At 46.1% G+C, this 22,736-nt stretch overlaps 1 protein-coding gene across 2 annotated transcripts in view; it reads left to right on the top strand.

Annotated features, from left to right (window-relative positions):
* The window catches only part of USP24 (ubiquitin specific peptidase 24), a 1,409,949-nt gene that overhangs the window by 1,048,011 nt on the left and 339,202 nt on the right, over nucleotides 1-22,736 (top strand). For both annotated transcript variants that reach the window (XM_069232604.1, XM_069232603.1), the window contains exon 54: nucleotides 5,411-5,524. In XM_069232604.1, the coding sequence (XP_069088705.1) occupies nucleotides 5,411-5,524 (114 nt within the window). The remainder of the gene's footprint in view (nucleotides 1-5,410; nucleotides 5,525-22,736) is intronic.

The raw sequence follows: 22,736 nt of genomic DNA on the forward strand, positions 1-22,736 counted from the left end.
TCCAGGTGTCCTACCGGGCCAGAGAAAGTCCCCAGGCGATTCTGACCTTGCCTCCACCCTGGGTTGAACCCTCCTGGCCAGCGCAACGATCTGACAAAGATTCCCGACGCCCAAAGGTACCCCTGCATCCGCAGCCTCCAGGCCTTGGGGAATCCAACCAGCAGTCCAGCAGGCTCCTCTCCTACCTATCTATCCTTAGGTTTTCTGCAATCGCCTCCCTGGACCCAGTCTGCAACATCTTTGTGATTCCCCCCTGGTTTCCCCATTGAAAAGCACGAGGCACCCAACGCTGTGTTTGCACCCGGCCGCCCTTGTGCCGCTGAGTTTTTGATGCTGACCTGTGGTCCCCCACCAGTGCTCATTGAAAATCCCCCAGTCTGTGCCCTGATGCAGCGGGTACTCACCTGCAACTTGTTTCTTTCCGAGTGCCCCCAGTCTCCATGGGATTCCATTAAAAACCCAACACCAACTTTGACCTCTGCACCGGCCTGCCCTGTGTTGCTGGCGATACACCTTTGAAGTCAACTTGAACCTTGACCTGTGGACATCCTAACTCCTGAAGTCTAAGATCGTAAGTCGAGTACTTACCTGTAAACTGTTTTAACACTTTTCCTTTCCTAGTACTCCATTGTTTTCTATGAGAAATTGCGCTAAGTGTCTACTTTTGAAATTGAAAAGTGTTACTTGTGAACTGTTTTATTTGCAAAACCTAAACAAGGTACATTTGGTATATAGGCTTGATAACAAACTTAACAACTGTACTTACCTGTAACAAAGAACATTTTGGTTCTAGAAATAAAGTAACAAAATATATTTTGCTATATAAAAACATTGGCCTGGAGTTTGTCATTGAGTGTGTGCCTCATTTCTTGGCTGTATGTGTTTACAGCAAATGCTTTGCACTACCCTTTGATAAGTCTAACTGCTCGACCATGCTACCACAAAATAGAGCATTAGCCCAATTTATTTTGCCTCTGCAAAATAAATTGGGAATCCACTGGGCTGTGTGCATGGTGTACTACTTTTTTTAGTGCACCATAGACAGAGCCAGCTACCTAGAGTGTATGTTTAATTTATTGCCTCTCTGAGTGCAACAAATGTTTGGCCTAGCTGCTCGCCACACCACCACAATACAGAGCTTTTGAGATTGTCATTTGTAACCCTTTAAACCAATAAGGGTCGACTGGACTATCTGCATAGTACCCCTAAACATTGGTGCACTACATAGATAGCCAGCTTCCTACAATGGTCCATGCTAGTACTGAATTCATCCTCGCCAGATGAAGATATACCCATGGTATAGTCTGACTCTGAGACAACTGCAGTCTGAGCTCGCCCAGCGCAGTGCCTGACAACAGGTGAGACGCTGCTTCGCCCACTTGCTCCATTGCATCCAGAGCCAATACAGCACAGCTTACATTCAGTTTTCAGATGATTATATCATGGGTGATGAGTTTGCTCAGTCCTTCCAAGACAACTGTTGGATTGATGACTTAAAGGAGGCTGATTGTCTTGATATCTCCTTTAAAATAGACCTTCCCTTACCCCTGGACCAGCCATAAAGGAGACCGCTTCCTATGCCATGGTAATGCGTAGAGTGACTGAATTCCTTGAACTCCAGCTACCCACCTTGGAGGTAAAAACAAACATACTGTCAGAAGTTCTCCAGCCAGGGCAAAGATCTTCTGGGCCCCTGCTGCCATTTAGTGAGACCCTAATAGACACCTTATTGGGAGCATTAGCCAAGCCTTTCTCTGTTCAACCAGTCAGCAGCCATAAAGTGCAACTCCATCTCCCTACCCATGGTGATCCTGCATTTTTATCTCAGCATTCCTCCCTCTACAACATTGTGGTGCAAGCGTCCGTTAGCAAAGCTTACCCAAAGACATTCCCAACTTCTCCTTCTGATAGAGACTCAAAACAGATTCAAACCTTTGGCAAGTAAGTATTTTCATCCACCAGGTTGGAGACTAGGTCAGTGAATGCCAGTTGCCTGCTGTGCCTCTATTCCCATGCCCTTTGGGTTTCAGTGGCTAAAGTCCTCCCAGGTGTCCCCAAAGATCTTCAACCTGTCCTTGCCCAGGCCACTCAGGGCTTGTGAGATGCTGCCAAGATCACGATTCATTGTGGCTTGGACCCACCGATTCCTTCTGGCAGACCATCTGCACCAGTGTTGCCATTCGCCACAATGACTGGCTTTGGTTCACTGGTTTTTCAGGTGATGTCCAGTCATTCCTCATAGACATGTTTTTCGATGGGTCTCACCTGTTTAGAGACAAGGCAGGCTCCGCACTCGAGCAGTTCAGGGAGAGCAGAGCTATAGCATGCTCCCAGGGCTTATCTTCCCCACCTCACCAGCCACATCAGCCCTACCCCTTCTTTTTTGTTTTCGGTAGAGGTACATCATGCTGCCAGTCAATCCAGTCATAGCATGGCACTGAGCAGTTTTCCAGCTGTTGTGCCCACTGCCCCTGCAGCCAAAATCAAAGGGCTACACAATCCACTAGCCCCACCCAGGCCACCCACAGACAGCCCCCGCCCCAAGCAGCCACTGCTGCAAAACCCCTTTAGCATACCCTTAGTAAAGCATGGCCACCCAGTGGGAGGTGGGATCTTACGATTCTTCGTGGGTTGGCGAACCATATCATCAGACAGGTGGGTCCTGCAAATTGTTTTCTCCACCATCTCCCCAACCACTGATGGAGGGCCGTCTTTCTGTTTTGCGGCAGAAAGTGCACACCTTTTTGGACAAGGGGCCTATTGAGCGGGTTTTTGCCGGTGAAGTAGGATGTGGTTTCTGCTCCTGCTAATTCCTAGTGTCCAAATTAGAATGGAGGCATCCAGCCTATTTTAGACCTATGCCCTCTCAACACCTTCCTCCGGAAGGACAATATCAAAATACTCACAAAATCAATCAATCAGAATTTGTACAGCGCACTACTCACCGTAAGGGTCTCAAGGCACTGGCTCAGGTCTGGTCTTCCCTCAAACCTGGATATTAGATGACAGCGTTGGACCTGCAGGAAACCTCTGTCCATGTACCGTTCTAAAGGCCCACCAGTGTTACCTCCAGGTCGTGGTGGAACAGGCACATTTTCAGTTTGCTGTTCTCTTTTTAGTTCTCACCAGTGCCCTTTGGGCACTCATGAAAGTGATGATATCTTTGAAGGTCACAGATTACAGACCTCCCCTACCTTATCAATTGGCTTTAGAAGGCGGGCTTGCCCCAGGCAGTCATCAACCATCTCCAGACTAGGGCAAACCCCCTGTCATCTTTGGGGTTCACTATCAATGTGCTAAAGTAATACCTGTATCTTTCTCAGATGCTCCCCTTCATCAGAGCCATTCTGGACACTGTTCAATTTTGAATTTTGTACCTTGCCCCTGGAATAGAGTCCAGGGCATTCAGGCTATAACCCTGATCTTTCAGCCTCAGATTTCATTGAGATCGACCCTGGTACAGCTTGGACTGATGGCATCCCACATCCTGCTGGCTCATCACACCAGGTGGCATGTGCAGGCTCTCCAGTGGGATAGGAGGTCTCATTTGACCCAACATCTAAGGGACCTTGTGACCACGTTCAGCTTTTGAGAGCGACTGCAAAAGGTCTTCAGTGGTGGTTGCTGGACTGCAGTTGTCACAGGCAGATCAATTTACCTTCCTCTTTCGGGGCCCGCAGTGGTACCAATGTGTTGCTTCTGGGTTGGGATGGGCAAGTCATCCTAGTAGGCCCCGAGAGTATGGTATCCAGAACTCCTGGGCATGAGCATCTGTCCTCTGATCATGCTGTCCATCTTGGATGATCTGCTGTTGCAGCAGCAGGGCAGGGTTATGCCCTCAAAGCTTCCACAAATAGTGTTACCTTAGGTCAGTAACTGTTCTTTTAATAGTTATTTTAAAACAATTGTGGTGAAGTCAGATTTTTTATAAATATTAAGTACAAGTAACTCTTACAAAGTTACACCTTACATGCCTGAGCCATCGGGAAGCAAATTAGCATAAGCCTCAGGTCAGCTCTCAGCCTGTGTTCAGCCTTAAATAGGTGTGACATGCCTCCCAGGAGTAAAGATTAGGCAGACCGGAATGGAGAAAAGGGACTCCAGTGAGCCCAACAAAATATGCAGGATGGGGGCTATGGGACTCCTTGTCACACCACAGTGTTAAATCATGTTTGTCAGGCCTATTGAGTCTCATCTAAATGTCCTGATAAATGTCATGTTTGGCCTGTTTGTAGTAAAGCAGACTGAACCTTCTGCAAAAGTATGTAGGTCAAAACCTAGCATCTTTTACCCCATTGTTAGGGAGGACTCGGGGGTCACCCACAGCTGCTTGCTAGTGCCAGGCATAAATGTGTCATGCCCAGGTACCCAATAAGAACTCTTTCTGGACCTTCAGAAAAGGACTGGCCTTGTCTTTAACCTGAGAGGAGCCCTGAAGGGTTTGGACCTGCTCCCTCTTGTACCCAGGACAAAGAAGTGGACTCCACAGGTCAGTTGGCTAACCTCCTATGTGGCTGCAGGAGACAGCAAGCTGCAATAGTCATTTTCCTGGATGTAACCAGTGGCAGCTGGACCTGGACTTTACCCTGCTGTTTTCCTCTGCCTTGACACTCTGTGAGTCTCTAACTGCTTCCCCTGAGACCATGGAGACCTTAGAAGCATACTCCTGTGGTTGATTGGGACTTGAGACTATCAGAAGGGCCTATGTCCCTGTCCCCCACAACCATTGGTTATCATTGACGCTTCGAGCTTTTTAGTGCAATTTTATTTGAAACTTTAACAATTCCTATCTTTGTTCCTCTCATTAGATCTTTGTCATTTTTGTGTCATTTTGTTTATTAAATTTTAATATATTTTCCTAATTCATTTTGGGAGTTTGTGTTTTGCATTTTGACTTTATTACTGTTTCAGTACTCCCTAAATATTTTACACTTTGCCCTAAGTTAAGCCTATCTGGTCAGGCAAATTTTAGTGACTTTAGGGATTCATCCTGACAAGACTTGTAATTACTTCTTGAGGTGGGTAGTCGCACTCTCTGAAATAGTAATCCAATTTCTTACATTTGATCTAATCAAAAATTGTCAATGTCTTTCACTGTTAGCTTCACCGGTGGTGCGGTTGGAATTTCTGTTGTCAGTATGTTTGTAGTACCTCAGTGTGTAATCACCTGTGTGGCATACAGCATCATACTCTGGCATGGCATATTCACAGTCCGTAGAGTAGCTGTGTGAATTGTTTTGCTACTGTAATCAGAATGTGTGATTTCTGGTAACAATTCTAGTTATATTTTTGACTTTGTTGCATTTGCTATACAACTATGCCCATTCAAATTAGTTTGTGGTCACGTTTGATTTTCAATAAAAAATGCATAGTTTAATCTCCTTAAGCTTTTAACCCTGCTTCTTTCCAGGCTTGACACTGAAGAATGGATTGCCACCATTGAAGCATTACTGTGTAAAAGTTTTGAAGCATGTCAGTGGCTGGTGGAATATTTTATTGAATCTGAGGGGAGAGAACTTGTCAAGTAAGTTTCTATTTCAGAAGTAATTGTTATTTTTGCTGTTAAATATGCATATATATTTTTCTATAAGATACCCTATATCTGATATTGGTTTTGTTAGGAGCAGGTTGGCAGAATGTCACTTTTCGCTACATTCTCATTAGCTATTTTGGTTTACAGCAGGACAAGCGTACATCACTTACCTCTGGAAACTGTTCAGCAGTGTGCAATGACATTATGATATTCATCCAGCAAAGCTTTGTATTTAATAAGCAGTCAAGCAGATTTCTGATCTTCATAAATGTTTTAGGATGATAGATTGGAGCAGGACATTTTTAGCTCTGGGATCAGGACCCAGAGTAACTTCAGAAGCAAAGCTACCTGTAATAAGTGCAAGTTTCACTCTTGATCAGTTTAGAGGCAACTTGTACCTGTTAGGTTAGATATATTTTATGCACTACAAAGTTTTAATGTTTTGACTTGATGTAAGCACTGCAAGGATTTTATACATCACATACCTGTTGCAGGTCTCAACCAGTGCTGAATGTAGTGTTTGAGCTCAAATCATGACTTTAGAGCCACTAATTGAGTTTGCATAGTAAGCCTTATTAGGAAATAGACGGCTAAGTCAGTTCTTCACCAATCGCATTTTAGATGTATGTCCTGGTTCTTCTCTTCTCAGCAGAGCCACTAACGCCGTTTAGATGCAGCTTTTGTTCCTATTACGTAATTCAGAACATGATACGCCATTCTGAATGTTTTCACTGCTGCAAAACATTGAGGAAGTGTTCCCAAGCAAAGCCCTGCTTGTCTTGACATTTTCCTTTCCTGTCAGTGTTTAACTTTTTTTTCAAAATACGAGGCACTCAACATACATGAGAAGATAAAGGTAAGATTCCCTTCTATCAGTTGTATCCCCGTTTTGAGGACTTTACTTTAATCACAATCTCTTCCCTATGTTCAAACCTCTTATTCCTTTTGGTCTGCATAGTGGACCTCTACTATAAGTTTAACATTGTCTATAGTGTCAGCTTCTTCAAGCTACTGCCTGTCTGTCCTTGATAGGCCTAAAGCAGTGATCCATTTCGTCAGAGTAAACTAAGGGAATGAGGATCTCCAGGGCTAAATTCCTGTGTAGGTTTTGTTCCAATTATGAATCTGAAGGTTCTTTTCTTGAACATCATAAACAGTTCTGACATGGGTAAGTACTTTGAACAAATCAAATATCTTTATTGCTTGATTAATAAAAACCATTGCAGTATAATGCTCAGAAAGCGTATTGTAAAACACATTGAAAAGAAAAAAATGCATCCAAATTCATCTTTAAGATTACATTATAATATTTGTCAGACACAGAAACCCCCTTTTCAAGTCACCTGGGTTGGAGGGAAGGAGAGAGACCTATAGGGCAACCATTTGTGCTCTCTCAAGTTAATCCTTAACACACAGAAAATAAATGTGCCATTATAATGCAGAAACCCTCATAAATTCTGGGGCTCAACCACTTGTACACAGAAAACTTTCTGTTGTGGGCGGAGTTATAAAGACTACCAAACCAATGTTAAAGAATGCAGGGCATTTGCCAAAAATGTTCAGGATGGCCTCACACACCACTTGGTGTCAGACTTCATCATCAGCCATCCCGCGCTCGCCAAAGAATGCTCTGGCAGGCGGGCCCTCGTCGTCTGACTGAGGGGAATTATCTAGTGAAAGACAGGGGATCGTCCAATTAAAAACACTTACCTCCTACATAAAGTGCAATCTAACTTTATTCAGTGGTGGAGGAGGAATAATTCCAACAAAGAGTGGGGTGAAGGAAATGCAATTATGGTGTCCTTGATCCCATTAGGTCGACATGTTTCAGCCCTTCAATGGCTCTCTATGGGATCCGGGGCTTTCATCAGGTCCAAACAAACCCTATGTTGTTTCACTATTCACAACATACACACATCAGTAGTGCACATCCAATCAATACCAGATCTTTCATTTCTAGCCATTCCTTCGACAATTTCTCCTTTTTGGAAAATGGTCCTGTGAGAAAAAAACATAAAAATAAATTTTTATGTCAAAATGTAACACAGGACAGACAAGAATCAAAAGATGGGGCGCAAAATATGGGGCAAAACAAACACACATGCAATGTTTGGTTGCCAAGATCAATGTGATGTATGACAAAGTAAGGTGGTCACATTGGATGTCCTCCTCTGTAGTCCGCATATTGCATGATATGGTCACTTCACCCAACAAATGCGCTGATGCCTGTGCGAACCCGAAACACTAGTATCATGCCAAGAACCATGAGTAGTGAAATTCTGATGCCCCATCACACACACTGCTAGCTCTCACCCTAAATCAGGGACATTAAGGCCTCATGAAGGAAAGGAGCAGGGGAGCCTTGTAGTCACACACTGTTGGGAAAAACACCCACAAGAGAGGAGCACATTAGTCTAAGGTACATGAAAGGTACTTAATCAAAGGTCACCCCCAGATGCGCCCTCATTCAATTTCCTTACTCCTCCTAAAAGCAGGAAGAAAAGCTATCTTAAAATGCACATTCCTTCCCCCAACATGCCCCCGCGACATACATAGGATAATACGGGTGATATAGAGTGAGTCCACCAATTAAGTTACATAGGGCAATGTGGGAGTGAAATTGCTAGTACATATTGCGATCTTATGTTTGACCAAAGAAAAACTCTGATAAACTGCATGGGACAGTCTAGGTTTTAACATGCAAATACGCAGAAGATATGGAATGGCTCTAAACCAAGCTTTCAGAAAGACCTTCCTAAGAGACAAGGCACACAAATTCAGACAATCTGGACATTGAGCAGTTTTGGGATTTAAATACAAGTATAGAGCATTGAGCAATTCAAATGATAAAATGCAGATGTTTCATGCAAGATCTAGTAAAGGGACTCTTTATCTGTTCCTGGGACTAAGCCCTCCATGCTGCAGGCACTGTACAGCATAAGCTAATTGCTTGAAACTGTTCCTTCCTCCCTTGCTTCCTCAAGGTCCTTAGCCAAAGCCATCTTCCTAAACCTCTGAAGAAATTTCACCATTGCAGTTCAATCTGGGGTCATTTGGTTCAAAAGAGGCCATCAACGCCTCCCTGCATGACCTTATTCCATGATCTGTCCATTTCCTATGCAACAGTACACGCCGTTCCCCACATGACAGGCTTGCATAGAGTGCATGGACAATATCTTCTGGCCCTTGGCCACAGAGCCGGCAGATCTCCTAACCTTCCCTCCTCTTCCATGGAGGATAATGTCTTAAGACTGGTAATATCCCCAGGCCTATATTTTAGAAACTGTTCATTCACATGATTGCTATAAGGTTAACTTAGATAACACTGTGATTTAAGCCTGGTATAGCTGTGGAGCGCCATCCAACCGTGGCAGAGTTGTGACATGCTGGCTTTATCCTCAACCACTCATGCTAAATGGGTGCTTGAGTTGGACAGTTTTTTAAACTCTGTGTGACTAAAAGATACGTCTTGGGTGCTACATAGCCCAAGAGTAGATAAGGCCTGATCTAAGTAGCATCGAGCCGGAGAGCTCAGACGGTCTTCAGTTTCGGACCTGAGAGAATGGCCCAAAGAACCCTCCGGCGCAAATTTTAGCCTATAGCAACAGTTTATAAAAGCTGCTTTCAGAGCCTGTGATAGTTTGACAATGCCGAACTCCAGCCTGACTTGGGCCGGTGAAGTATGTGATGGTAAACGGAAGCTAGACCTATATACTTTAAGTAACATTTTGTCCAAAATGACACTGTCCCTTTCCCTGAAGCCCTCTCTTCTGTAAGTCACTGGAGGGAAGGACTTTTGCCTGAGCCACCTGCAAGAATGGCGTGAGTGCTGGACTTCAGACTAAAATCCAGTGTGTTGCCTTTCTTATTTCCTCCATTTGATCTTTGTACCTTCCATTCGCGTTGAAGTAAACTTCGAGGTACCTAAAGCTTTTTACTATTTCTATACCACCTCACACCCAACATCCCCCTCCCCCTCACTCCCAAAACTCATGACGGCTTCTGTGACCTTTTGGCATAAACTAGTAATATTTTAGTTTTCTCCTTGATAATAGTCAGACCATTGCTTGTTAAATAGGCCAAAGTTACATCTGCAAGTCACTGCAGACCAACCTTAGTTCTGCTGATGTTGACTATATCATCTGCATACAGAACATTTGAGACCTGGAAACCTCACAATTTGAGAGCGTTGCCCTTAACAGCATTTAAAGCCGGCGAAAGATCAGACGAAAACAAGTTAAACAAAGTTGGAGCCAGCACACAGCTCTGCTTCAGGCCATGAGTTGTTTTAGCTGCCCTCGACAGGTGTGCACCATCACCTAATTTGACTCTGGCCTATGTATCAGTGTACAATAATAATAGGTCTCTCAGTAAGCCAGCTGGGGTGTTCCAATTGGCCAGTTTCCCCCACAGCCTCCCTCGGTCAAGTATGTCAAATGCTGACTTGTAATCACAAGCACAAGTAGGCCAAATAGTTGTTTGATTGTGTGAGGTCATTGAACAGGAAGAGAACCATGATGTTAATTGAGGTCCCTGTTCTTCGTGAAGCTCGTTTGATTGAAAGATAGGATAAACATCCACTCAATTCTGCAGTTCTTCTTACAATACTCCTGCAAAGTATTTAGCATCATTGTCTAATAAAGCCATCATTTGATAGTACCCCGGGGTCCCCTTTGTTTACACCCTTGACAATTGGTGAAATAATCAAACCACACCATGAGGATGGTATGCAATGATGCTGAATAATGAAATTAAAAAGCGGGGTTAACTGAGCTGCCAGAATGATGGATCATCCTTATAGTTTTCTAGCGGGGATTCCATTCGGGCCGAGCACTCCCTCCCTTCATCCCTTAGCGGTCTTCCTATGGATGGAACTCATGGTAATTATACACCCAGGTGGATTGTGGACCTTTTCCTTATATGGGGTTATCAGAGGATTAATTAAATCCAGATGAACTGAGTGAATACTTGTGTGTTCCACCTGCTTACAAGGGTTGAAGTGACTGAAAAGAAAATCAACCCAAGTTACCTCTGAGCTATTAGAGGTTGCCACTCTTGGGAGACCAATGTCCGCTCTATTCACATTTGAACCATTAATTTTAACCTTTTTAGTACTTTCCTCACATTCCTAAGATTTTGTAGGATATTTGGGTCCTTTGGGGTGCTTTTGAGGGCCTGCCAGAGTTGTTTTACCTTCTTTTTAACATTCCAGATCGAGGGGTTACGCCCCCACACCTGAGAAGAATTCTTCTTATAATCATAACTTTTCCTGTTGGCCGGAACTGGTTTGGCAAATTGATTAGATAGATCTGTATTGAATCTTTCCCAGCTAATCAAAGGCTTTTCTCCTGCCGTCACCATGGAGAACACTACTTTTTTTGTTCCATGGTCCAGTTTTGGAAGGGAAGCGGCTGTACAACTGATACGTTTAAAATTAATTGTCAGCTGGGATTGCCTGGTCAGCCGCAGGTTCATGCTCTTTGATGTCTATTGTAGGAAAGTGCCCCTTTTAGCATGGTTACCCCCCACTTTTTGCCTGATATCTGATGCTAACTTGACTGAGTGTGTGCTGGGATCCTTCTAATCAGGCCCGAGCACCAGTGTTCTTTCCCTAATCTGTACCATTGCTTCCCCAGTTGGCACACCCTTGGCACACAGCTAGCATTGTAAAAGGTACCAGAGGTACCACAGGTCCTGTGGCCAGGGTGGGTTCCTAATGGCTACATCTTCCATTATGCCATCTTAAGGGACCCCTCACCAAACACATGCACACTGCCATTGCAACTTGTGTGTGCTGGTGGGGAGAACAAGGTAAAGTCGAGATGACATCCCTCTCTGGGTGCCATGCCCACAAACCACTGCCTGTGGTATTGGTAAGTCACCCCTCTAGCAGGCGTTACAGCCCTAAAGCAGGGTACACTATACCACAGGTGAGGGCATAGCTGCATGAGCAATATGCCCTTACAGTGTCAAAATCCATTCTTAGACATTGTAATTGCAGTGTACCCATACTGCATGGACGGGGAGTCTGTCATTACTAGCTCCACATATCCATGATGGCTTCACTGAAGACAGAGTTTGGGTATCAAACTTCCCAGCTCAATAAACCCACACTGATGCCAGTGTTGGATTTATTACCTCCTGTTACACTGCCCCAGGGCACTCCAACTAGTAGAGATCTCCACTCCCCCCCCAGACGATGCCCCCTTTTGGCAGCAGGTCCGGCTGGAACATTAGTAAACACCAGGAGGAGTGTCCTCCCGAGTTGGGACCACACGTAGAGTGCCCAGAGCTGAGGTGAACCCCTCCTGGCAGAATCCTCCATCTTGCTTTAGAGCGTGTTAGTCTATAGGGTTAGGAATGTGCCTCCTCATCAAAGGAAGTTGGGAAAATGAAGGATATAGCCACCCTCAGGGACAGTAGCCATTGGCTACTGCCCTCTGACCCCTGTAGCTCCCCTAAATCTAATATTTTACCCCTGAACCTTGCTCTTCAGATTCCTGGCGACCTAATAAAAAAAAGGACTGAAGAGCCGCACCAGCAGAAAAGACTCCAGACGACAACTGACTTGACCCCAGCCCTACCAGCCTGTCTGCAGCTTCAAAGAACCCTGCTACAGGAAGATGAGTCATCCTGCAGGACCAGTGACCTCTGCAAACCCCCAGAGGTCCAAGATCTCCTGAGGACAGGGACCCTGTCCACAAAGAAACCTCCAAGAAGGACTCCTGAGCTGCCCTGGATCTGCAAGTTCAGCAACTCTACACCTGATGCCCACGGCCCGAGTCCATGTGGCTCACCATTTCATAGGAGGGCTCTAGGTGATTCAGACCTCGAGTCCACCCTGGGGTAACCCCCCCCCCACCAACCAACACTACGACACCTGCAGCCTAAATCCAGAGGACCCCCTCACCACGACCGGCTCTGGTGAAGATTTCCTGACACCTAAAGGTACCCCTGCACCCGCAGCCCCCGGTCTTGAGCAACCCAACCGATGGTCCAACAAAGTCCAGTGGGCTCTCTACTTACCTGTCCAGCAGTTGGTTTTCTTCAGTTGACTCTCTGGACAACTCCCAGGGTTCCCCAACTGAAAAGCATTGGGTGCCTGACGCTGTGTTTGCACCCTGCACCCAGCTTCCCGTGTGCCACTGACAGTGTGTGTTTGGTGCTAGTCTGTGACCCCCACCTCCCCGGTCTGTGCCTTGATGTCAGGGGTACTTACCTGCAAGCTGTTTCTTTCTGAGTGCCCCTATCTCCATAGGACACCATTGGGTGCCCAACACCAACTTTGACCTCTGCACCCGGCCAGCTCCATGTTACTGGTGTTGCACTCTTGGTGTGTCCCTAAACTTAGCCCTGTGGACATCTTAACCCCGAATACTGGGATTGTGAGTTAAGTACTTAACTGTGAATTGTGTTGTTACTTTTCCTTCCCTAGGACTGAATTGCTTTCTATGAGAAATCACACTGTGTCCACTTTTGAAACTGAAAAGTATTACTTACCTGTAAAGCGTTTTATCTGGGAATTCTATGGAAAATTAATTTGATACTTGACAAAAGATAGTCTTTAAACTGTACTTACCTGCAACAAACCTTCTTCTGGTTCTAGAAATAAAGTAACTAAATATATTTTTTGATACTTAAAACAATTGGCCTGGAGTTAGTCATTGAGTGTGTACTTCATTTCTTGCCTGTGTGTGTACAACAAGTGCTTAGCACTACCCTCCGATAAGCCTAACTGCTCCACCACACTACCTCAAAAGAGAAGATTAGTGTTAGCCACTGGACTCTGTGCACACTATACCTTACTTTTGTATAGTAAATACAGAGGCAGCTTCCTACATCTATCTCCAAAGTTATCTCTTGCGGTCGATGGTCACTTTCTGATCTATTCCCGGAGCCAGTAGCAAACTGCAACATCTGGGCTTAAGGGACCATTTAAAGCTCCCAGGCCCAGATGTTCCATAATATCTTGCAAAATCCAATCTCTGTTATCTTCTTTGAGCCAATGGGGCTTTTCTTGGTTCGGTGCCATCCAAAATATGTCTTGGCCTCTATAGCACCTCATTCGAAGCAACATATTAAAGTCACCTGAGACACATAGGGGGTCATTCTGACCCTGGCGGCCGGTGGCCGCCAGGGCCACCGACCACGGGAGCACCGCCAACAGGCTGGCGGTGCTCCAACGAGCATTCTGACCGCGGCGGTTCAGCCGCGGTCAGAAGCGGAAAGTCAGCGGTCTCCCGCTGACTTTCCGCTGCTCGTTTGAATCCTCCATGGCTGCGGAGCGCGCTCCGCAGCCATGAGGATTCTGACCCCCCCTACCGCCATCCTGTTCATGGCGGGAAAGCCGCCATGAACAGGATGGCGGTAGGGGGGGTCGCAGGGCCCCTGGGGGCCCCTGCCGTGCCCATGCCAATGGCATGGGCACGGCAGGGGCCCCCGTAAGAGGGCCCCGCAAAGTATTTCAGTGTCTGCCTTGCAGACACTGAAATACGCGACGGGTGCCACTGCACCCGTCGCACCTTCCCACTCCGCCGGCTCGATTACGAGCCGGCATCCTCGTGGGAAGGGAGTTTTTCCCTGGGCTGGCGGACGGTCTTTTGGAGACCGCCCGCCAGCCCAGGGAAAAACTCATAATACCCTCCGCGGTCTTCTGACCGTGGAGCGGTATAATGGGGGCGGAATTCTGGCGGGCGGCCTCCGCCGCCCGCCAGAATCAGAATCACCCCCATAGTTGGTTATCGTGGCTCTCCCTCCTTTGCCCCAAAATTAGATCTATCAACTTGTCACTTTGACCTTGATCATCTTCAGTTAATCTAAACATTGCCCATTGTGATTGTCTTGACCAAGCCTTTTGGGTTTTTAAGGAGCAAATTCACTGCTTGTAGGCCATCATCATTGGTTTCCTGCTCAGAGCATTTTGTTGCACTAATAGCTGATATGTACATTGAAATATCTCCCTTGCAGCACCCATGCTTACACGCTTTGGTTGCAGGGACAAAGACATCAACAAAGCAGTACTCTGAAACAGATTTTATACTTTTACCTGATATAACCTTATAACTGGAAATTCAGAATGTGAAACGAAATGCCCCTTCGAAACCATATTCTGGACCATTCGGTATCTTTTTTTCTCTCTTTTACACTGAGAAAGTCAGCTGAGACTTTAGACATTGATTTATGTGCTACTGAGCTTAGACATTGGGGCCAATATAAAGAAGCTCTCCTGTCTGCACATATATATTCTTATGTATAGGTATTTTTAATTGAATGTATGGTCAGGAAGATTAGGGGGTCTTTTTAGAAATATTCTGCAAAGCTTTAATGGCTAGCCTTTGGTTAAGACTTTTTCTACCACAGAACATACGGGAACATGCGATTGGAGTTTGGCAAAAAAAGGAAGGTGCTCCGATGAGGATTCCGACCTCCTCCGCTGACTGAGTTTGGAGCTGGTGATGTCTGTGTTCTGTTACTGATCCCCTTTGTCTCCTATGAGAAGAGAACAGTTGATCCTTCCTGTAATTCAGAGAATCTGACTTATCTTTTGATGAGTAAGACCTTGACCCCCTTCTCTTGATGAGCTTGGGCTACAGTTTGGTCTCTCACTCACTTACCCATTAGATGTGCTTGTGTTCATACTTGTCACACAGTGCACGCTTGTGCCACCCCCTTTATTATGACATAGAAATTTAATTGATACTGAAATACCCACATCTGCATTTGACATTTTGTTCATGGTTTGAAGCCCTTTGCTTTCAAGGAGGTAATTTCTTTCTTCTAAGAACAGATGATTTTGTGGACAAAAAAGTATAGCAAAACTAATGAAAAGTGATTTGAAATAACTGGTGTTCCGGATTCCTGCTCATGTGGAACAGCAAAAGAGTATCTGCTTTTCTGATGTACATTTCTAACTGCAGATGCTTAATCTTTATAATAACCGCAGACACAGGGCCAGCTTTAAGGTGGTGCGACCATTGCAGTCACACCTCGTGCTGATCCCGGAATAGGCTCTGTGTTCAGAAATAACTTTTGGTTTTAAAAGCATCTGCTGTTTCCTGTGTGTCCAACAGTTTTCGGGCAACAATGTAATTGTTAAGGAAACACAGGTGATTAATGTCCCTGCTGAGAGATCTCAAAGTTTTGTCTGGTGGCAGTTGTAACTCATCATGAAGTAGCGCAGAGAGTTAAGAACATGTACAGGCAGATCCCAGGACGGTAATCCTTATTGTTTAGTGTATCTGATCGAGACTTCTGACTGCTGATTTCTTACCTGTGAAGATCCCCGGCATTAGATTCGATCCGGAAGATTTTTGCGTGAGCAGTACCCCATTGTGTCGTCTGGTGGCTTCATTTGGTTCTGCGCATTTGCGCCTGAACTGGTGTTGCTGTCACCTATATAGGTGCCAACCAGGCAAGTGGACGTCCGTTTTGTTTCCGCACCATCCAGCACTGGTCCGGAGAAGAGCTAACCCTCTCTCCTTTTTTTTTTTTACAATGTTTTTTCCCCCGACATTTTGTTGATTCTTTTTCAAAGTGTCATAATGTCATCTAGGAAGGTAGGGATTAAGCGTTGTGCTTACAGTGTCTCAAGAGTGACCACGACTCAGTCATGCTCGGACTGCCGGGCTAGTGGCATCGAAAGCTTTGAGGAAGTGGTCCCTAAAGCTGCTTGCACTCCTGCAGTCGATGCCACTTGATGGACTCCTCGGAGGTCACGGTCCTCTTTGTCCCACTCCACGTCATTGGGACACTCAGGGAAGGGACACAAGAAGTATAAGTGTGCTTTGACTTCTCCTTGTCCGTAGACCTACACGACGACTTACGAACATTGACATTCCAGACAGGGTTCTGCAGAGCTGTTGCCACGTCTGAATTCAAGCTTCCCTCTGTTTCCGGGAGCCAAAGTAAACCCTACTCAGGTAAGGGAGTTGGTCCAGGACTTGTGCCTAGTCTTTGAGTGGACCAGCCCCACCGGAGCAATTTTGGGCCCCATAGGGTCGGATGGGGTCTCATCAGGTATTAGGTTTCATGCCAGCAGCTTCAGCCTCTGCTCTGATAGCCCCCATGGATCCTGTCATGGATCCGGACTGGCGCCGGTCGTTCCAGTACAGCCTTTTCTGGCGCCAATGCTCCTGGCTCTGCCAGCTCTTTTATCATCCCCGACTCAGAGCAGTATCAATTCACACAGATTCCGGTGCTGACAGAGCCTATTGGTCCTAGGTCATTGCCTGGGCGTTTTCTGGAGCAGCCAAGCATGGAGGAAGAGTGGGAGAGGTCACTGGACCCCTTAGAATACATGTTGGACACCCCAACATCCTTGGACTGATACGAGGACGAGGAGAGGCCAGTGGAGTGGACATATCTTAAGATGCTTGCTCTTTCCCCCTATACCGTTGCTAAGGAGGAGCGAGGAGCATCTTGCGCAGTGAGGGTGAGGAGGACAGCAGAGGTCCTGGACCTCTAAATTTCCTCTGTGATGGTCAAGACTGCACAGCTTGAGGGAAGTACTTCATGGTCTTCAGGGTTTTCCTCATCCAAACCCCTATTACCCTTTAATGAAGCACTGAATGATGTCCTGATGGGGTCTTGGTCCACGCCCAGGACAGGGGCGCCTGTAAATATGACAATTGCCCACCTCCACTGCCGTGCCCCGGGTGATCCTAGTTTCCTCACCCAACACCCCACTCCTGAAAGCTTGGTAGTCCAAGCTTCAGCTTCCCATGGTGCATTCCCTGCCGCCCCACCGGACAGGAAATCCAAAAGGCTGGATACCTTAGGAAAGAAAATGTTTTCTTCCACCAGCCTACCATTGTGGTCAGTGAATACTTTATGCCTTTTGGGCTGTTTTTCCCATACTCTGTGGGATACGCTTGCGCAAGTGCTGCCACAGGTCTCGGAGAATGCCCGGGCCATCCTCCCAAGCAGTGAATGGTAGGAAAGATGCAGCATAGTTCACTATCAGTGTGAAGTGGACACAACTGACTCGCTGGGCAGAGCGGTTTTGTCGATAGTGTCCTTGAGGTGCCATGCCTGGCTGAGCACATCTGGCTTTTCAGGGGATGTCCAGGCCAACCTCACAGACTTGTCCTTCGACAGGGATCATCTCTTTGGAGAGAAGGAAGACTTGGCACTGGTGCACTTCAAGGCTCATGGGCTGCAGCCAACTCCTTGGGCCTCTAGGGAGCTGGTTTCTGGTTGCAGTACCCCACCACCACCACTTTGTGTCTGGTTTTCAGATGCAGCTTTGACTGAAGTGCAGTGGGTTCCTGCTAGCCAGGTCTAAAACAAGACACTTGGTCACTTGATCCCTGAGTAACCAGGCCCTTCAGCCTCCTGTAAGTCCCTAGTAAGTGGAAACCCTGGTACCCAGAGCATGGATACTGAACAAGACCCCTCAGAGCTGCAGCACAACTTGTGCCACTCTGAGGGACCCAGCACAAAGCTTATGCATACTGTCATTGCAGGCTGCGTGACAAGGTGCTCCCAACATTGAAATAGGCATTTGCAATGCAATGGGTCTCGCGTTTACTAGAGTTAAAACTATTAGCGTTGTAAACTCCTAACCGGACTTTTCTTGCCACATAAACTGAAAAGTAAAACAGTTTCACATAAGCGAGCCAACGGCCACCATGAGCGCAAAGCAAACACACAAAAGGAAGCAGAAGTCCTCTTGCAGTGAAATGTATCTGCAACAGTGCAATTATCCATGTAACCTCAAAAGTGCAATTATCCATGTAACTGGCAAAAGGGCAAATCTCCATGTAACAGGGTCAATATCATAGGAACACACTTTTAGTGTTCTACCAAAAAAAAAAAAGGCATAGAGTGAAACAAAGCAGCATCTCCTAAGATATCAAAGGGGCTGGTCCATCTTAGACTGATAGCATGCCTGTGTACATGGACAAAGAACAGGGAAATGCTCAATAAAGAAAATGCTGGACTAAATATTATTTTATTAAAATAAGTGTGTCTTTTCCTGGGCACAGAATGGTTTAACATAAGAATGGATGCAGGAAAATGAAGCGCTTGGGGTCCCTGCCACCTGAGAGTGTTTTTGCCTGGGCTTGAGTGGGACTAATGGACAGGGCAGGCCCCTGGTTCAGTGTAACCACTCGGTTAAGGAGAGGGCACTTGTATGGCCCTAAAGATAGGGTGGTGGGTAGTTATAAAGTAAGGTTTAATTTTAAGGTGTAGGTTAGCATAGGTTCAGTACACTTACTCTTGAATCTATTTTACTCAATGTGTAGTGGTAATCTCAGAAATTGTAATCTCAACAGTGGTAATCTCTGCAGTGGTAATCTCAGATGTAGCAGTCACAGTAGTGGTAATCTCAGCAGTGGCAATCCCTGCAATGGTAATCTCACTGTAGTGGTAATCCCTGCAATGGTAATCTCACTGTAGTGGTAATCCCGGCGGTGGTAATCCCGGCGGTGGTAATCCCGGCGGTGGTAATCTCAGTGGTGGTAATCCTTACAGTGGTAATCTCAGAGGCAGTAATCACAGTAGTGATAATCTCAGTGGTAGTAATCACATCAGTGGCAATCCCTGCAGTGGTAATCTCAGAGGTGGTAATCCCAATAGTGGTAATCCCAGCAGTGGTAATCCCAGCAGTGGTAATCTCAGCAGTGGTAATCTCAGCAGTGGTAATCTCAGCAGTGGTAATCTCAGCAGTGGTAATCCCTGCAGTGATAATCTCAACCGTGGTAATCTTAACCGTGGTAATCCCTGCACTGGTAATCTCGAAGGTAGTAATCAAAGTAGTGATAACCTCAGCAGTGTTAACCCCTGCAGGGCTAATCTCAGAGGTAGTGATCACAGTAGTGGTAATCCCTGCAGTGGTAATCTCAGAGGTAGTAATCACCGTAGAGGTAATCTCTACAGTGGTAATCCCTGCAGGGATTAGATCAGCAGTAGTAATCACAGCAGTGTTAATCTCTGCAGTGGTACTCAGAGGTAGTAATCACAGTAGTGGTAATTTAGGGGAGGTAATCGCTGCAGTGGTAATTTCAAAGGTGGTAATCTCAGCAGAGGTAATCTTGGCACTGGTAATCTCAGAGATAGTAATCACAGTAGTGGTAACCTCAGGAGTGTTAATCCCTGCAGAGATAATCTCAGAGGGGCTCATTTCAATGTAGTAGATTCTATGTAGCGGTATATGGAATCCATTGTATTTTACGTGGTGACATACAAACCTTCGTGCTGGGTCGTCGGTCTGATATGTTCATTTCCATGTGATTACCGCTTAAACATGCCTTCCTGAGAGGCACCATCTTTATCTAAAGGGAAACATCTTCATTCGTTCAGATCTTACACAGCAGGCTAGGGCCTTACAAAACAATGGAACTCAGGTAGGATCGATTTATACGAGCATTTGCAATGCAATAGGTCTCGCGTTTACTCAAGTTAAAGCTATTAGCTTGTAAACTCCTATCCGGATTTTTCTTGCGAAATAAACTGAAAAGTAAAACAGTTTCACATAAGCGAGCCAACGGCCACCTTGAGCACAAAGCAAACACACAAAAGGGAACAGAATTCCGCTTGCAGTAAAATATATCAGCAAAAGTGCAATTATCCATCTAACTGCAAAAGTGCAAATATCCATGTAACTGGCAAACATGCAAATATCCATGTAACCGGGTTGATGTCATGCAAAGTGCTCCATTTCTGCCCAGCGAGATCGCGCTGCCTACGAAATAAAGAGAAAAAATAGTGCAGAAACCATACGGAAAACATGGAGCCTCGTATGTTTTCAGTAGTTGGCCGGTTCACTCGAGGTGAACACTGGAAGAGGCATGACATATGCATGCCTTCCACTAATGAAATCAAGCTAATTTTAAAAAGCAAGCCGACGAACCAACCAAACGGATGGGCTTGACGTGGCCGTGGTTAAAAGCCTAGAAAGAGATTACACCAGGGACGGAGCACTTTGCGCTCAACCTTAAAAATGACGTGGCACACAGCTTGTGTGCCATGCCCACTAAACACTACAAGCAATATATGCAAGGTACACCTCTAGAATACCTTACAGACCTAAGGCAGGATGCATTACATGTGAGGACATATCGGCATGAGCAGATATTCCTCTATGTATTTTTCGATTCTCAGACATAGTAAGTTTACAGGGAAGTCATTTTAAATACATGTGCTGGACACTGGTCAGGAGTTCCCTAGCTACACGATAACTTCTCTGAAACCTGGGATGTTTGGTATCACGCATTTCAGAATAATAAACCCTCACTGACCGCAGTGATGGATTTATTAAAAAATTCAAACAGAGGGCACCTTAGAGGTGCCCCCTGAAAAACCTACCCAAATAACTCGGAAAATTGCGCTGTCTTGTCTGTTTTTGAAACTGAAAAGTCCTTATGCTTAAAAGTCTACTTAACTGATTACAAAGTTATTACGTTTGAAACATATAGAAAAAGAAATGCTATTTTTCTAAATTGGTCTCAGATTTATTCTTTGAGTGTGTATCTCGATTATTTCCTCTGTGAGTACAACAAATGCTTAGCACTACCCTCTGATAAGCATGACGGCTCGGCCACGCTACCACAATCAGAGCATTAGTCCTATCTACTTTTGCCTCTGCAGTACCAATTAGGTATCCACTGGACTATCTGCACAGTGTAATTCATTTTAGTGCACTATATACAGAGCCAGCTTCCTACAGCCTCTTAGTGCACATTGCCCCCAGTCTGCCTTTGACCCTTTTGTGGCTACGGAAGGGGTGTGCCACTGCGCCAACCCTTGCTAGCCAAGTCCTGCGCAAGCTTCCCAAACTTTGAGGATTTGGGCACAGTGCATTTCAAACCTCAGGGTCTGGTAGCCAGAAGTCATCTGCCACCAACCCCCTTACAGCTGCAGCCTCTAAATCCCCCTAGTTTGGTTCTGCAAGACTATGGGTACCCAGTTGGAGGGAGAATCCAACATCATTTCCTCCACTGGCAGTCCATTACATTGGACAAATGGGTCTTGCAGATCATTTAGAGGGCTACTCCCTCCCTTTCCAAACTCCCCCTCCCCATATACCGCCAACTCAGGAACAGCTGGCAGATGATTATCTGTCCTTACTCCGAGAGGAAGTTAGGTCCTTCTTAGCCAAGGAAGCTATAGAGAGAGTTCAGATATCAGAAGTAGGCGGTGGTTGTTATTCCTGCTACTTTCTGACTACCAAAAAGAACAAGGGACGTTGCCCTATTCTAGACCTCCAAACAGTCAATCTCTTCCTCCAGAAAGGAGAAATTGAAGATGATCGCTTTAGCTTAGGTTTTGTCTGCCCTAAACAAAAGAGACTGGCTGGTAGAGTTGGACTTGGAGGATCCCCATCTCGCCTGCCCAAAGGTGGGGGATTTCCAGGCAGCCCGTGCTACTGCCACCCCTCAGACAGGTTTCTGCCCTCCTGCTGCTTGACCAGCTCAAGCAGAGGAAGGCAGAACAAAGGATTTCCTTTGGGAGAGCGAGGAAACACCCTCTTCCTTTGGAAATAGGTGTTACATGGCTTGGGAGGGGTAGCCTCCCAAAGCCACTGGTATGCTTTGGAGGGCACACTTGGTGCCCTCCTTAAATAAACCGGTTTGCAACAGTCCAGGACCCCTAGGTCCCTGCTCTGGCACAAAACTGGACAATGGAAAGGGAAGTGACAACTTTCCTCTCATTCTCACCACCCCGGGGTGGTGCCCAGAGCTCCTCCAGGTGGCAACTTGATTCTGCCATCTTGAATCCAAGATGGGCAGAGGCCCCTGGGAGGATCTAAGTGGCCAGTCAGGCAGGTGATGCCACAGCCCCGTCCTGATAGGTGGTCACCCTGGTAGGTGACCCAACACCCCCCCCCAGCGACGACTCCGCTTTGCAACATTGTTTCCCTGGCTCCTTCCAACAACTGCAACACTTTCCCAGCTGTGCATCCTCTGAGGGCGATGAGTCTTCAGCTTGCACACAAAGCAAAAATAAAGCTCCCTTGGAGAGGAGTCACTCCCATGTATCCGCAAGCACCAACTGCAACGACGTCCGGCTGCGTGGATCTCCTCTCCTGCAAAACTGCGTGGATCTCTTCTGCAACTTTTCTCCTGCTCCTGTGCTGCATAGCTGACTCTGTCTTCACCATCAACCTGGTCCTGCATCTCCAGAAGGGTGGGGTAGTGGCTCCTGCCCCAACCAGACACTCCAACTAGAACTGGACTTGGTCCCCTTCATTTGCAGGTCC

The sequence above is a fragment of the Pleurodeles waltl genome, chromosome 4_2 (assembly GCF_031143425.1).
Source record: "Pleurodeles waltl isolate 20211129_DDA chromosome 4_2, aPleWal1.hap1.20221129, whole genome shotgun sequence".
NCBI lineage: Eukaryota > Metazoa > Chordata > Amphibia > Caudata > Salamandridae > Pleurodeles > Pleurodeles waltl.